The sequence below is a fragment of the Conger conger genome, chromosome 11 (genome assembly GCF_963514075.1).
Source record: "Conger conger chromosome 11, fConCon1.1, whole genome shotgun sequence".
Taxonomy (NCBI): Eukaryota; Metazoa; Chordata; class Actinopteri; order Anguilliformes; family Congridae; genus Conger; species Conger conger.
In genome coordinates, this window is record NC_083770.1 from 2,634,735 (window position 1) to 2,652,539 (window position 17,805).

The 17,805-nt window shown below is 43.6% G+C and overlaps 1 protein-coding gene across 4 annotated transcripts in view; it reads right to left on the bottom strand.

Annotated features, from left to right (window-relative positions):
• Positions 1-17,544, bottom strand: part of LOC133140426 (PDZ and LIM domain protein 5-like) — a 93,769-nt gene extending 76,225 nt beyond the window's left edge. For 2 of the 4 annotated variants that reach the window (XM_061260388.1, XM_061260385.1), the window contains exons 1-2: positions 6,018-6,177; positions 5,013-5,206 (exon numbers count right to left, since the gene is read on the bottom strand). In XM_061260388.1, coding sequence (XP_061116372.1) covers positions 5,013-5,111 — 99 coding nt within the window. In that variant the 5' untranslated portion in view covers positions 5,112-5,206; positions 6,018-6,177. Of the gene's footprint in view, positions 1-5,012; positions 5,207-6,017; positions 6,178-17,307 lie in introns of those variants that run through there. The other 2 variants (XM_061260386.1, XM_061260387.1) reach the window with 2 other exon arrangements.
• Between the last annotated feature and the right edge of the window lie 261 nt (positions 17,545-17,805).

Genomic DNA, 17,805 nt, shown 5'->3' on the forward strand with positions numbered 1-17,805 from the left:
GGGCTCGACTGAAGGATGACTTGCCAGGTACACACCTCCGCAAGTACATCAGCACATTTCACCATTACCACAGAGGATTACTGTACAGCATCCTTACACTACATTATTCATGCCTTTACCAGGTCAAAGTGCATACTAGCAAACTGGAATGCTCACAAAGGGTCTGTGTGACACAGGAATTATTAGTCATTTCCTGGGTCTGTGACCACAGCCCCACAACGCTACATTGCTATCAGCGTGTGACTGTACAGAGACCTGCTTTAGGTTCCTTCCTTTCAGCAGAAGGATTTATGGTTGAAAGCTGGTTCCAGGACACAGAAGGGATTGTTCTGGTGTCCTGAGTTCTTCATGGCACAAAACACATCAAAGTTTCACAGACACTCAAAAAAATATCACCATCAATCTAAGCCCTTTCCAGGACAGGGCAGCAAGGCAGTCTAAATCGCACCAGCGTTTTGAGGTCAGCGTGGAAATCTAACACAGGGATGTATGGCCAAGCCTTGCGTCCAAGTTTCCGTTGTCTGAACCCGGGAACGGTCTCACTCAAAAGCTCCTCTCTCACCATTCTGGCAGATTCAGCACATTTTCGGCCGAGCGATTTTGGAGGCTATCAGCAAGGACAGGAGAATTCTGCTGAAACAGCAAATGATTCTTTATAATGGAGGCTGACTGAATATATCTTCATTGGTTAAATTTACAATCAAGTAATAGACTTAGAAAAGTTGTGGAAGCGTGCCGCTGGTTTTACTGGCTAAATGTGCTTTTTAAGTGTTGCCTGCGCAATGGGCTGATGTCCCTCTCAATCAGTCCTTCACCTACGAGAGATGCGGGCACACATATACACACACGCATGACGCACACACACACATACACACACGCACGCACACACACACGAACACACACATACATATATCCACAAAAGGACATGCATGCACACACTCATATGCACCCAAAAACATGCACACATGCACATACAATCACACACACACTCAAACCAGCACAGAATAAACAGGTTACCTGAAGCCAATAGCGGTTAATGAAATATGCTAAAAATGCGTACGGTATTTGAGTTTCGCTAAGGTGTTCTCATTACAGACGGACACCTTGACAAGCCTGTAGCTCGAGCACAGAGCGTACTCCAAATCAGCTGACTGTGCATTCTGTACTGCGGGCTGCCATGACGACACACAAGATAAGGCGAACAAGAGCACACTGCTCCTCCCATGGCTTATATAACATTACATTACAGTAATTTAGCTGACACTTTTATCCAAAGCAACTTACAGTTGATTAGACTAAGCAGGGGACATTGCCCTGGAGCAATGGAGCAAGGGCCTTACTCAAGGGTCCAACAGAAGCACTGATCTTATTGTGGCTACACTGGGGCATGAAGGTCCCAGTCAAGCACCTTAGCCAGTAGGCTACAGGCTGCCCCGTTGTTTGTACAACACGGTGGGGAAACAAAGGCATGCGTTTAAAAATGGTTTGCCGTTTAAACCCTGCACTGGGACAGAGAGGCGGACCAGGGGTGTGTTCAGGATTTGGGAATAGAGAGCAAAATGCCAGAGTGCACATGCCCAGCATGGTGCGAGGACCCTCTTCCCCCTTTCACGCCGAGCGTGCCCTTTCACTGTCACGGAGCGGGGGATACCCCTGGCCCCTGGTGTTCAGCTCCGAGACGGAGACGGTGGAAACACTCGCCTGTTTTAAAGATTTTCACACAGGCAGAATAAAGGCACACTTGTGCTTTCTGTTGAACCTCGGCCAACAGCCTCCAGAAGCGCGGCGGTCAGTGAAAACAGGCATTGTCACCGCCGAGGAAACCAGGGCGGGAGGACCGGGCGGGGAGACGCAGTGGGGGAGGAGGGATTCCAGTCGTAGCGAACATATGCAATGCCATAACCACAGCAGGACATCCAGGAGGTGCATCCATCAGTCAACGGTGCAGGCACCACGTTAAACAGGCAACGTGCCTAAATGGGTCTAGCGCCCCCTAGCAGACTAGAGAAAATACAGGCCGAAATTAACAAGAAAGGAGGAAGCTGACAGTAATATTCCAAGGAGTCTTTGAGGCAGAAGTTCCTGACAGAAGCTGTGGTTTTCTGGAAAGTTCCCCGATGGGCTCGGCAGGGTGGAGCAGGCAGGTCCAGCCGGGATGGACGGCCCAGCCGGGAACAGGCCGCTTAGAAACACGTGGAACCTGATGGAGGCTTACCTTTCCTTCCTGAGATGCAAGAGAGAATAGTAATCCCGCTAAACCATAACACCCAGGAATATCATCCCATCAGAAAATCATTCAGGTGTGACGCTTCCCAAAGTATTCGGGATTCCCGTTTAAGTGAACACGGAAAAACATGCAGAGAAGTCCCTGGCTTAAACGCAGGAACTCGCGGTACACACAACAATAGCGGAAATCTGCCCCTTTGACCACGTTGCTGCTTTCAACAGCGTTCCCTTCCTGGGAATCTCTACAAGACTTTGACCAGAGAAATTCTGGCAGTCAAATATGGGAAATGATTAAACAGTGAGGTGTGAGTGACACCGGGGTGCAAAGGTTGGTGGACATTCAGCTGTGAGTTTCGGTAGGCAAGGCAATACATACTTTTACAACACCTCAAGAGGAATCTCATAAGGGGGTCGTCCTACACTTCTCCCTTGTTGATTTTCTAATGCAGCACGATGCAGAATCGTCTGCAGGTTGCTCCACACAACCTCGTCCACATCAGAATCAGTCAGTGCTGCAATTTCTACAACGCTGTCTACAAAGTCTTCCACTGTTTCTATAATATTATTGAGTGGTACATTACCACTATCAATGGTATCTGCCAGTCTTAACTTAATTTCATTTCTTAGCTCCGATAAAAACTCCATTTTGGTACCTAGCTAACCGGTAGTATAGTCACACTTGTAAAGAACTTGTAGACAATCCAATCCCAGCATAGGCCACTGCAGTCCAATCAATTATTTGCATGTTGGAGCATGAAATCCTTAAATAAATAAATTGTTAAATAAATAAATCGTTAAATAAATAAATCGTTAAATAAATAAATAAATACATAAATAAACAAAATGGTAAATAAATAAATAAATAAATAAATAAAATGGATTTAATTAAGGATTTATTTATTAATATGTCACAAAGCGTCCTCCATAAGTACGTACCAAGACATTAAAATAAAAATGCACCCCCCCCCCAAGATTTCCATTTATATTTAAAATGTAACTTTTGAATGCAATTCACTTATGATCATCTGCTTATATAAGTACATGTATCATATATTTAAATATAAAGATATATAATGTTTATAGAGTTTAAAGCATTTTTAATCATGAAAGAAATGGTCTAAGCAGTTTAATGGCTGATGGGTGAATATTGGATTCATAGTTGTGTGCGCTGGACCGTGGGGAGCCAGTGCTTCATACAACACCACAACACGCAGACCATGCTCCCACAGACCCAGTCGGAGGACCATTCATCAGATGCAGCTTAAAGGCATACTATGCCCTTTTTATTTCTGTGCTTTACCCGAAAAGCATGTCTCCAATACACTGAACGCATACACTCTATGGTCCAATAGAAGAAGGGGATGGGGGGCAAGAGGAGACGGTTACAGTGGTGAGCGGGGTTTGAGAGAGTAGCCTTGGTGGCTAACCATTAATCAAGTGGCTGGCCAGCTTTCAGTAACACTAATTATCTGCCACGTTATACGCTAACCTGAGACCTGAGAAGTCTTGATAAAAAAATTAAAGCAACAAGGAATTCATGCATTTGCAAGTATGCGTGCTTATGTTACAGAATCGTGCAGAACAGGCTAGAATGGACTGAAATCCACAGATGTTAGTAGCGGCTATACTAGCTAACGTTTAGCTAACTAAATACAAACAAGAGTAACGTCAGTTAAACAGCTAGCTAAATGTCCTGTGTGGAAAGAGACTATTAAAGCTGATGTTTTACGAATCATATCAGACCTCGGCTTCTCAGCTCATTGCTATCACGGCACACGGTCATCTGCAGCGGAGAGGTGGGGTTGAGAAGGGAAGTAGACATTTTATTTTTAGGCGAGAAATCCTGCATAGTACGGCTTTAACAGGCGGACTTGCGGACAACGAATCGACCAGCGGGGCGCGCTGGCTCAATGGCGATTCACGAGCATCCCTGCAGACGCCAGCCGCACATCGCCATGGGGCTGACTGCCTCGGAGGGTGCGGGCAGGCCCCATGACCTACAACACGCAGCCCCTTGCATGGGGAATAACTAAAGAGCACACCGTATCTATGCACCAGGTAACCATTTTCACAATTAATATATGTAGATGCTATACATGCAGATAATGCTGTAAATGTTTGAAAAAATGTTGCCTTTCAGAGTCAGAATTTAGAATGTGTATGAGATGGTCACCAAGCCGGTTTCATATAACCTGTAACGTGTCTGCACACTACCCACAGTAGGAATGCACCCCAGTGAAAAAACATTGCCAATTAAAACATAAGCTAATCAATCGCAATTCCAAGAGATCAACTCCAATTATATATATACTTAATATATCTCATGGACCAAAAACAGCATTCTTTTCTAAGAATCTGTTATCATCATAATGTACCCAATGCAGGACGTAAAAATGGAGCTGACCACATGGAGACAGATACAATGCAAAGATAGATGAGAGAGAAAGAGAGAGAGCATATGTTGTGGAAATAGTGTGAGTGTGCATATGTGTGTGTGTGTGTGTGTGCGTGTGTGTGTGTGTGTGTGTGCGTACGTGTGTGTGCGCAGAAGTCTGCACGCGTGCATGTGTGTGTGTGCTGTGGGGGAAATCAATCACCTAATCTTTTTTATCACAGCACAGCCAGATGGCAGAGTGGGGGTGGGGGCTATTCCTGGGCTATGAGTGTCCCAGCGACATTAGGGGGGGGGTTTGGGTTGGTGAAGAGATCAGAGGCGGACACTGAGAGGGGGGTGGGGCGAGGAGGGAGGAGGAGAGGAGGAGAGAGGAAAGAGGAGAAGGACTCACCCTGGAGATGGTGAGGGGCATGTTGAAGTCCTTGCCTCCCTGCAGCCTGAAGCCCCAGGGGGCGGGGCCTGCCAGGGAGACGCTGTAGTTGCTGCTCATGGTTGGCTGCTTTTGCTGGATCGGATTACCGCTTCGACGGGTTCCTGCTGGTGTGTGTGGTCAGGTGCTCGCGAGGTCCGACGCTCTCAAACGTCCTGCGAGACAACGAGACAACAGCTCGCTGTTACCGCCACTGTAGTTGCAGTTGATAATGTCGTGCAGTAAATAACTTGGGAAGACATGATAATGTCGTGCAGTAAATGACTTGGGAAGACATGATAATGTCGTGCAGTAAATGACTTGGGAAGACATGATAATGTCGTGCAGTAAATGACTTGGGAAGACACTCTTACCAAGAGTGACTTACAGTGCTTTGATCTTATGCCAACTGAAATAATTTATACTCTTGGTTTATTTTTAGTTTATTATAGCCTCATAAAAACATAACTACAGTATGTCCTTTCTGAAAACGTCCCCTCGTTCAGTTTAAAAGGGCCTCTTCTTTGAAATGCACTTACATAACCACACTTAGCCGCACCGGAACATATAGCTACAACTAGTTTGGACAAACCTGCTCCTACACTAAAATAGCCTACAGTTTTCCATTTAATACAAAATTATCTGAACAGGGGAGTGTAAACAAAAAAGCAGATAGATGAATATACAATAATTGCCAACAAAAAGTGCAGGATTCCAAATAGACTGCAAATCGCTACTTTTAAATACATTGCAGGCAGGAAGGAAGGCGATTAATAAAATAAGAAAACTAAAATAACAGAGGAAGAAAGCAATTAAAACATAATGCCACTGCCAACATAGAACTTGAATGTAACCACAGTATACACGTCACTGAAGCCCTATACATACGCATTAAAATACGTACGCATTAAAATACATATGCATTAAAATTCAGATGCTTTCATTACAGATGCTTTCATTACAGAATGTAAATGTTGAATAATCTACCTGCAGTGAAGTGAAGTCCTCACTCAGTGAAAAAGCAAAATCCCTTTAGCCTGGGAAGTCCTAGTCCCCCTAAATCCCCCGTCCGTGAATACTGGCCCTGAGGGCAACACCACGCGCATTTATACTGAGGCAGAAAGGACGGGGGTGCCAGGGGGGTGGGGGGTAATCCTAGATCCAGATATTTTAGGATCCGGGGCAAAGCAAGCCTGCTGCATTTAAGGTAGAACTCCACCTAAAGCCAGCACAACCCAAAAGTAAACATTCCCAGCAGTCGGGGTTGGGGAGAATGTTGAAAGCAGCTATGTCGAAGGTTGCCACTGAAACGAAGCCCTTTTCTGCCACACATATCTGTCCCTGAGAGACTGATAATCACTTTCTGTTTTCACTGGAGACGGATATAAATACCCCCAACTTCATACCGGCCGCCGCCCCACAGTCCTCCCCAGCGTTCCTCCAGCCCACAACAGCGCTGTCCATCCCGGTGGAGTCGTGAACCCCAGCTGCGTTTCTCTAACCTCTCAAAGTGCCTTGACGGTGTTTTCTAATTCAAAGTCTCCTCCTCTGACACAGAAATCAGATGGCTAATCAGCTGCAGGCAGTAATGGTTAAGCGGCGGATGAAGCACTTCAGCTTTGCCCCAGGGACAGGCTGTTTTACAGCCCATGGCCTCCAAATGCTCCCGACATGTGAACTAGGGATTCATCCTTTTATGGTAACTGCCCAGAAGTAAAATAAACAGGCCCGGACGGAGCAAAGTCGTGTTATAAGAGCACATTTTCGGCCCGGGATGCCATTCGTTAGGCTTTCAGACGTGAGATACTGCTGCCCTTTGGTCCGGGGCCAGGTCCAGCATGGCCCGGCCGAGCTCCAGAGAGCTCCAGAGAGGAGAGTCGCGGAGAGGTCACAGGTCACGTGACCAGAAGTCAGGGAGCGGTCACCGGGTGATGCAACAGGTGATGTCATAGGGAGGTCTGGTTGGGGAGGAAGTGCTGATTAAAGAGCGACTGCCTGTACTGACCCGATTAGAGCCGGTACTGACCCAATACTGACCCGGTTAGAGCCGGTACTGACCCAGTACTGACCCAGTTAGAGCTGGTACTGACCCGGTACTGACGCAGTTAGAACCTGTACTGACTCGGTTAGATCTGGTACTCACCCGGTACTGACCCGGTTAGAGCCAGTACTGGCAGCAGGTGAAATTTGTTCTGGGTCAGCAGAGCAGAAATAAGAATTCGCCTCAACGTGCCAAGAACAGCGGCACTCTCGCGGATGCAGGCATAGCCGCAGGGGAATGACATCACTTCTGACAGAATGACATCACTGCATGAACAGGGCTGTGACAGGAAGCTGATTCATCGAGACCACATCTAACCCAAAAGGCAACTTCAACTTTAACATGGCCGCTTGGAGACAGAACAATGGGTCTTTCCCACCCACTCAAAATAACTATTATTTTACCCTCACTACTGACTAGGATAAAGATTTCATCAGCAGTGAGCAGCAGCAGTGAGCAGCAGCAGCAGCAGTGAGCAGCAGTGAGCAGCAGCAGCAGCAGTGAGCAGCAGGAGTGGTGAGCAGCAGTGAGCAGCAGCAGCAGCAGTGAGCAGCAGCAGTGAGCAGCAGTGAGCAGCAGCAGTGGTACAGGTCATAACATTCACAGGTGTGAACTCCCTTTCGCTAACGCTACAAAAAGAGAGCGCGGCTTCCCAAGGAGCAGAACACCATGACATGTTCCCACTGAAACGTCTCATTCATTGCAAGTTACCGTGCGCATGGCAAAAACCTGGGGCCAAGAGGCCTCTGGCAGGTCCTCAAACTAAACTGCCATGCTTTCCCAGTCACTTTTTTATTGCCGTTCGTCTTTCAAATTCATTACAAGACACGACAAATCATTTCTGACAATGGAATCTCCGTGTTGCCTGAGATCACAAAAAAATCTTTGATAAACCAAAATCGCAAGAGGAATTATTAATAGCCAACGTCCTTTACTAACATCATTGCCCAGTCTAGCAAAACATTACTATTAAAATATAGCACAGTTACTCTGTTCAGTAAAAGGCAGCCAGTTACAGTGAAGGAGCCAATAGCATTTGCAGAAAGCCAACATTTGGTCACTACTGTAATTTAGAGACCTTAAGCAAAGCACTATAAAACAAGCTGTGGCACAGTATACACTAGACATGAAAAATGTAACGTAATGTAAAAAAAATTAGTTGCATTCGAATATAAAACAAAAGTCATTAATCAGAACACAGTAGAAAATGAGCTAAAAGGTGGAAAGTGTTTAAGAAGCGTTAAAGAGGTGTGTATTTAAAAGGCAATGAAACGGGATATGGATTGTGTTGTTCCTTAGCTCTATTCTTATCCTGGCAGGCAGTACATCGCCCCACAGGGGATTTCTAGTCTTTAGACGTAGAAATGTGGGGGAACAAAGAAGCGGTAGTCTGGCAGCGAAGGCTGTACGTATCGGTGTGCGCTGAGTGAAATAACACACTGAACATGAAAATACAAGAACAGTTCAAAGGAAAAAGCTGGGGGTTTTAGACAAGTAGAGCGGAGTAGGAGGACGCCAATTAAGGGAACTGATTATTAGGGATTACAATTTAGACAATGAGGGCTTAGCTCTTACGTGACCCCATTCAGTGTTTGACACCTCTTAAAAACCAATTAACCTTTTTTTATCTAGATTTTTTATCTAGATTTTTCTAATTTTGTAATTTGTTGGGATGAAACAGTAAACATGAAATGATGAATGCTATGAACTTTGAGTGGGGTTAGCTTTACCCCTCTAGCTGTATAAAATGACATTTTCTATTAGAAAAATGTTTGTATGAATCCAAACTGTTGTGGTCAATTTGATCCCAAACATAAGAGCGGTCATATAATCTTAACATAACATGGTTAAGTGATCATGAAACGAATGAAGGCAAGAAAACAATACAAGCAGTGTAAGGGTAATTTTCTTATTGATTCTTAATTGACAATGTGTGTTCACAGTAAAGAGTGAACTTAACCGACAATCACGTGATTACAAATAACCTTTCAGTGATATTTCTTATTACTATTAGACCACTTTCTGAATTAAGTGCTTACTAGGAGTCTTTCTCTGTCTCTTTCCAGGCAGACAGACAGCCTTTCACCTTAATGTTTCGGCTTCTCAGCTAGCACATTCGGGTCTTACAGCAAGGTCAACAAGGGGTATTCAGAAGACAATATACTGATCAATGTTCGTGGCCAGCTTCATGTCTTTTTGTGTTGGTAAAGCCCCCCCCTTCTAGAAAAGTGTGTATAAGAGTCTTACTGTGTCTGATTCAAATCAGAAAGCCGGTAAGCTTTCTCACTTTCTGTCATTTCTTTGCAAATAAATACAAAAGTTAAACTCAAGTATAGCTATCGTTGTTTTTACTGGGATCTGTTTCATCAGACGATGCTCACCTGTGAAATGTTAAAAAGGGCATTTTTCCCTAACAGCAGTCATTTAGTCTACATTAGCAAAATAGAATCACAGTAGCAGCAGATTTCTAAATGTAAATGGGCAAATGGGTAAATGCAAAGTGTCTGAGCAAACTCAACTTTTTAACAGAGAGGAAAGCATAGCACAGGTTTAAGTGCGACTGATAAAGAACCAAACGGCTTATCTGTCAAAACAGCAGTTAGATCATCAAGCAAGTACCTGGAGCTGTTCCTCTCGTCTGCCCAGAGTCTATTTCAGCTCTATGCACTCGTCTCAACACCCTTCCCCCAGCCTTTCCTTTGCCTGCCCTTAAAAATAGCGCAATAATCTTTCCCCGCAAATGACAGTTTGCGGCTGATCCACACAACAATGAAAAATAAATGAAAAATGTTGCAGCTACGTGCTAGCATTCCCCTAGGACCCAGGCATTTAGCACAGATCCGGGCCTGATCCCCAGCCTGGGGGGAACAGCTGGGAACAAAAAGGCCCCATATGGGGTGTCTTGTGTTTGGGGGCACGCACATGTCAACGGCAGGATTAAACCTTAGACCAAACTAGGTTAGTTCAAAAATCAATACAAATGGGCTCGTTTTCCGAGGAGACCCTGCGTTCAGCTTTCCGCTGATGAACTGAAATAAGTGTATTGCCAACAAGCAAGACTTGCACTTAACATGAGCGGCTGTTCTGGGGTTTCTCGTTCGGCTTCAGGTTTCCTGCCACTGCCAAAACATCTGAATATTTTAATTTACAATAGAAGCAAACAAAACAAAAAGTCCAACGGGAGTTTCTCTTGCTGGGGACAGCTGCACCAAGGGTGCTGGGAGAAGCTACTGAACCCCTAAACCTCTCTCGTCACAGTAAACTGCGACCCTCGCTGACTGAGGAGCCCATCCCCCCAAACGCGCTGTATCGGCTGGGGCTGCCTTTTATACAATTATTTTCAAATTATTGTATAACTTTGAAGCGTTTTCCACACTGGTTTTGCGCACCAGGCAGCTTGCGCTTATCAGCCCAGGGCGCCCCGCTGCTTTTAGGTGTGCGTCCAGCTCCTGTTCTGATGCCCTGCCAAAAAGTGGCCCACATCACTGTCATTCTTTTCCCTGCTGTCCAACCACATGGAAATAGGAGTGAGGTTTTGGGAACACCAAGGACACATAGAAGTAGACTGATATGTCCAGTACATTCTTTCAGGGTTCTCCATCACAACATCACTCTTTTCCTCCTCTAACCCTCCTATTATGTTGATCAGATTTACGTTTGGGGTCAAATTCAGCCAAACAGTATAAATTAACACAAAAATATTGTAATAGAAACCTAATTACTAGCCGTTTATCCATAAATATGAGAAGTCTGTGAGAAACATCTCATTTTAGAGCCTAAGGAACAGTATGTGAAAGTTTGGCACCTTTATGGGAAAGTGCCACCAGAATCATTCACAAAGAAAAAATGGTTGTATATTTTCTTACATTTTATGCAGTTACAGAGGGTCAAAATAACACTGCACAAGACATTTATATGCCAAGTTTGAATGCATTTGTATGCCAATAAACATTTTGCATAGCATAATGTTTATTGCATGTTTGCTATTTAATCCCACCAAATTAGAAAATTTGTGAAATCTACAGTATCAATATAAAAACCTGGTTTTTAAGAGATGGCAAACACATAATAGGAGGGGTAACCATGCCAATGCATTTAAATAAATGTCACTTAACTCCTTACACTTATGTCATACAGCCCATTTAGTCCAGTGACTGCCAACATTAATGACAACCACAAAGATAACAGTGACAGCTCAAATGGACGCGTCAGTGCAACTTGTCATAAATTATCATGGGCCCAAGTTCAACGGGAACCCTTATCCGTTCTGTTTATGGGAAAAGTCGGAAGGAACACAAAAGGAGAAAAGTCACAAGCTATGAATTTTCACTTGACTCCATTGTTTGTCTAAGCTCTCTCCACAAGGAGAATTGGCCCTGTCCCAGCACAAACAGCCCGAAGCCCTGGGGCAGCCCACCGCCAGCACTACCTTTTAACGGCACATTGTCAACTCCACTGTTCCCAATTCCAGCTAATCCGCATATATCCTGTCTACATGAAAACACACACAAGCATAGACCTCAGGGTTTTTATAAAAACATTACTGGGAGTGCTTATTTCACGAAGACTTCAGAGCATTCGGGGTGGTGATTTACTGTTTGTTTACAGTACTGTTTACAGTCCTGTCCTTGTCTCAGTTTGGGTTTATGACAGTAAACCAAATATGCTGGTGTTGACTGCTGCCCAAGCGTTTGTGGTTTGAATTAAAATACACACAACATTCAAATACATTCACGCACTCCGACCTACTAAAGAGACAGTTGCAATTGACTTGTAGTGTCAATGTTCTGAGTTATAGTTCTATCTTTAGCTCCTGAAATAAAACCCACTTTAATTTAATAATAGAGGATTTTCCTTCACTGGCATAATTAAATCTTCTCATTTAAATTACATTTCCATTTGTTCCAAGACAAACATTTAAAGCAATAGGGTGGGTATCATCTGACCCCGATCAGAAAAATGTGCAACAATCTATAACACTACATGACTTAAGTTGTAATCTAATACTAGTATAAATAACAGTGGTTTCCCAGACTCAGTACTGAGAAAGCTGAACACACACAACAGCCTGTTCCTGGAAATCTACCGTCCTGTGGGTTTTCATTTCAACGCTAATTCTGCTAATTAGCAGCAGAACTGAACTGAACTATAGCTGTTGAACTGAAGTAGGCTTTGTTTGGGTTGGAGTGAAAACCTACAGGATGGAAGATTTTCAAGAACAGGGTTGAGCAGCCCTGATCTAATAGAAAATGAAGCCATTCATCCATAACTGTCTGTCTGCTGGCAGGTGTGCCAACAATGGGTGTGTGACGCCAACCTTCAGAAATGATTCAGCTTGCTGCAACACAGCTCAGTTCAGCAATAATATTTCTATGGTGACAACCTGTGAGGATCATGAGGCTGAAAATGCATATTAGGGCAATTCCAGTGTTACGGATGTGACATTTGGACACAAAATGACAAACAAAATCAGAAGAATGACTCTTCTTACATGATAAAAAATGCTGAGGCATATTATCACAGCATCCACTTGGAGGAAGGGTCAAAAAAATATAGTAAAAATATTGTTTAGCCAGAAAAAATGAAACTTGCGTTGTGGATGTAACGCAAAAAGACAGGTATTTTGGGGAGAAGGTACACTTGAATGTTGAAGTCTGCAGAAAGTTTGAAATCCATGTAATGTAGGAGGCTTGGCTGAATATAAATTTTGAAAATATGTATATCTTTGTCTTGATTTTTATTAGGAGATATCAGCATTGTGGATGTGACGCCATTGCGTTATGGATGTGACTACTTCCCAATCAAATTTTATCATAACACATTTATTGTCATCTGAGATAGTTCTGAATGTCAGTTTTGACATTGAGAAAAGCATCTGAAATGGTTTTGAATGTTTTCAAGATGCCAAATAATTGATTCCAATGGTAATGGGACTAATAAATCAATTATTAAGCATTGTCTTGTTGTTAACCAATTCAAAATGGTCACAATCGACTGTTTGGGACATAAGTTCAATTGAGAAGTAAGTAAGTTTATTTTTCATCCTTAGGTTGCCATTAATGTGGAAATGGCCATTACTTCACATCATGGATAACGTCAGTTCCTAATTCCAATTCTACAAACATTTGACAGCTTGGAAATAGCACTTGGATTTTTTGGAACGTAGTGTAATTTGAGGCTTGGGACTGGTCTCAGCCTTGCATCAGGACTGCAAGCCCAACTGATCTTTACTCTAACTCAAACATGAAATACCTCAGTGAATGGTTATTTGGAGATTAAAGCTCGCTCTTCCAGATCTTAATAGGCTGATGATTGAGAAGCACCCGTTTAAAGCAGAAGAATTTTCCGCCCTTTCAAAGCGCCTCTGCCTGTGGTAATCCTGCACATCCATGCATCAATTTAACTGTCCGTCAAGTCTTCTCTTCTTTCTGCTGGCATATCGCAAAGCCACATTTATAGCTGGAAATGCCTTCCAAAAATCCAAACAGCAGCTCCACAGAAAAGGGGGTTCATGTTTCTGGGTACATTCTGAGGGTGACTTGGTGGGACAAGTCTGGCCTCACAACTCACCCGATTGAGCGGCTATACAAATCAACCGAAAGGCAGACAGTAGCAGCAAACTGTCTGGCAGATATACAGATAGATGGACAGACTGCAGACTGCAGTTGAACTATATTATATATATATATATTATATATATATATTATTATAGCCAGGTAAGGGGACTATTTCTCTCATGAGCCTCACCATAACACCCCTTCCCACCACTGAACCTGCCGCTGGTCCCCAAACCAAAATGACCTCACAACCCCACTGACTTCTTCTCATTTTCACCTTGGTTGGGTGTTGGTCTTTTGCATTTTACACTTTCACACTGCAGTCCCCTCTGTGAGTTATGCCCTACCACGGCAGCTCCATATAGAGATGGGAGCCGGCCCACAGATATCTCTCCCCTAGGACCCTGTGCCAGGCAACGTTGAGTCCAGGCCAACCTGGTCTCTGGATTAAGTGTGCTTCTCCAGTTTCTGATCCGGGAGGAAGATAGGGACTCTGCTCTGGGTTGGACAGGCTGTCCATTAGGGCTGTGTGATATCGCGGGACATCAAATTGTTTTTTTAGCTCAATAAGAACCATCTCTGGCAGGTGGCAGTAGGTCTTGTTCCTTCTTTTTGTCTTTAATCATACCTGATATGGTAACACATCTCCGGACTTCAGTGAAATGTTTCCAGGGGAGGTGAAACATCACTTGTATCTATTAAATTATTGGTTAATTTACCTAAAACACAACACTTACGTTTTCACTCTTTATCCTTGTAGTCGTGTTTTTTTTTTTTTTACCCCTCCTGTCCGTGCCCCGAAGCCTCAATTATAGTTTGCCCACGACACTTTCAACAAGTGTCTCTCAACAAAAAGGCTTATTTTCAGCTGAAAGAAGTGCTGCCCTAAACTTCTTATCAATGTCGTGCACCTACAGAATTTTATGTTGAGGCCATCATCATACTTCATCAAGCAGTGTGAATGTACAGTTTACAAAAGTAAACGGATGGCCAGGAATTTGGCAAGGCCTTAGCAAAGAGACAATAGACCCTTCCTCGCAAGTATATTGAGGATGGAATAAAATATAAATTAAGCTTCAGGCTTCTGAACTAGATAACAGAACTTTAATCAAAGACAAGAAAAAGAATGCTTCACTGTGGTAATTGGGAAAACACCAACAGCCCATGTAGAACAATAAAAACTTTTTCTGATATGCATGTACTTGTACATGAGGCTTGTTGGTGTTTCTGTTTGCGTGTGCACGTGGGCGTGTGTGTTTGCATGTGCACGTGGGCGTGTGTGTGTGCTGTTTCCATCCATGTCCATGCATTTGTTTCCGTTTAAGTTGTTGTTTACACAAGGGTGTTGTGTGAGTGTGCGTACTTCAATCATATGGAACTGGGACTGTTTACTTGGCAAAGCAGTCAGAAACAGGCCCTTGTAAACATGGTGCGGGAGATCACCGTTAATGTGAATGGTAAATGGTTGGCAATTATAAAGCGCCTTTATCCAAACCGCTGTACAATTGATGCTTCTCATTCACCCATTCATACACACACTCACACACTGACAGCGATTGGCTGCAATGCAAGGCACCAACCAGCTCTTAAGGAGCAAATGGGGGTTAGGTGTCTTGCTCAGGGACACTTCGACACAGCCCGGGCGGGGGATCGAACCGGCAACCCTCCGACTGCCAGACAATTGCTCTTACTGTCTGAGCCATGTCACCCCATGTGCTGCTATTGTGAGACAGAACATAGGGTAGGGAAAAGGAACGGCCACAACGACCACCACGCAAATCAGCTGCACAACGATCACCAAGCAAATAAACTTCTCTCCATCTAGCCGCATCTAGACGAAGCACGTGGCCATCCCACCCCAATTATAACTGCACCATATTGACTCTCAACCATAAACATTTACCGATTAAACCGAGATATGATTATACCACACACAAGATAACAATTTCCAACACAGCAGGCAAACAACAAAAAGAAAAGCCTAAAATCTGTAATCGGCAGAATTCAAAAGAAATATGTCCTTGCTGTCTGCCAACTCACAGGAAGTGACCAATGGCCAGCTGTCATCGAAGCCCATATATTACCTGAGCAATCGCCATACCAGGCTGACTCAGTCTAGCACTGTGCACAAAGTTGACCAATCACAGGCCACTGAACGAAAGAAGGGCACAGATGACACACAGCTCACTCCCGCAGCTGCCACCTCGTCTGCCATACTGTCTGGTGAAACATGCTACACTTTCATGTGGGTTTTTTATAGGTGCTACTAACGCTAGTTAAGTCAGACAGAGTCAGACACAAGACAAGGTGACTTCAGCTACCATCATCAATGTTGCGAAATGCTTTACATTGGCTTCCCTACTGAGTCAACCCCTGGAGCAAGGTGACAAACACCCACCCACCACACAATTGTGTGCTTGTGATCAATGTATAATATATGCCAAAGTGTCAAAGTTGTGCAAAACATTTTTTTTTTTTTTCATTCAATGACAACCAACTTAATATATCTCAGGTCGTTTAAAATGTCCCCATTCAACACTGCTGAACAATGCAAAATTGTTCCTAAAAATTATTTCATAAATGCATATCCGTTTGTTGTCAGAAAATACAACAGTGACAGTAGACAGAAACTCCCCCCAAGACACGGATTTCCTCCTTCTGCTGCTGTCCACATTAGTGACAGGGCAATTCAGACGCCTCATCCCATGTGACAGAGGGGGGAAAAATCGAAACGAGGAGACAGAGACGTACAGACCTGACAAGCCAAATGACGAATGACGTTTCAGGCATAGGCTATTTCCCAACCATATATGCTCTGTCTCTTTTAAAGAAGAATCAAAGATTAAAAAGTGGCCTGGTTTTGTCGGTCGACTTCTGTCCGATGTCCTTACACTGAGACACAGCAGCTGTAGCCGAACCAAATTTCCCCAGGGTATTTGTTCGTGGACAAAGAGCTTGTATAGTTTCTCTTTTTTTAAAGCATAACGTACAACCTGTATGCAAACAAGTCATTTGTGTAGTAACCTTTCAAGAAATGTGTTTAACCAAATATCGCTCATGTCGCTTGCGTTTTTCAAAGCATATAATGCATCACACCATCATCAACACAGAGCCAAGTCAGTTGTTCGAATAGTCTATCCTGGGGAAAACGCAAGGGTTAGACTATATGCCAACCCTGAAAGGAGTAAGCAATCATAGTTGACAACCGCACACCCCTCTGTCCGTGACACACCAACCTTCACTGCACCTCGCGAAGGCTGACAGAACTTTTACATTTATATAATAATAACCGCAATCCCATATCAATACGTAGTTGGTATATAAGATATATTAAACCATAACATCTCATTAAGATAGCGTACAGACGAGAGTAAAGTTCGAGAGCTGAGGTAAAGACTGTACGAAAATAATAATAATAATAATAGCAACATTAACAATCTATATATTGTATAATATACAATCACAATAACCATTTCAATAGCAAGGTTTTTTGCTTTTTTATTTAAATATATATATATATTTTATCGTGTTACTTCCCATATGTTGCACAATCCGAGCTCTGCAGTAAGCCTACATTAAAAAGTTCGTATACTGCATTAATCAAGCACGCTTCATTCTAAGCTGCACTTGCTACAGTTCTTGTCACAATGCAGATTTTCGAGATCATACCCCCACTTACTTTCAGTTGTTGCTCTTATTTCCCAGAGGCGTTGATAAAAATCCAATCTAGTGTTGTCCTGTACCCTAAGTAGCTATGCCGGTATCACTTACTTACCTCTTTGAGGGTAGCGTGGTTCTGTCTTCGTCTCTCCAGCTACTTTCACTGTGAGTGCAAAACGGCCGCCCGTGTCGCTGATCACTGAGTTCTCACACCAGTTTGACTTCCGCCTGGAGCTCCACTAATCTCGCTTCCCCGTGGGAGGAGGTAGATTCCCTATCACATTACGTCATCGAATCAGGGGACGGACCAGAAAAATGACCAAACTCTTTTTTTTTTTTTTTTTTTAATATAAACGACACGAGACTGAAACGACATTGTTATATATGTTGTCGTTGTAGACCCAAGGCAAGACAAACAGAACATGTTGCACTAGCTGATTAGAGAAAGAGCTGATTTGTTTGAGGAGGGGGATATATGAATGACGATGACTGTGTGAATATTTGTGTGTGTGTGTGT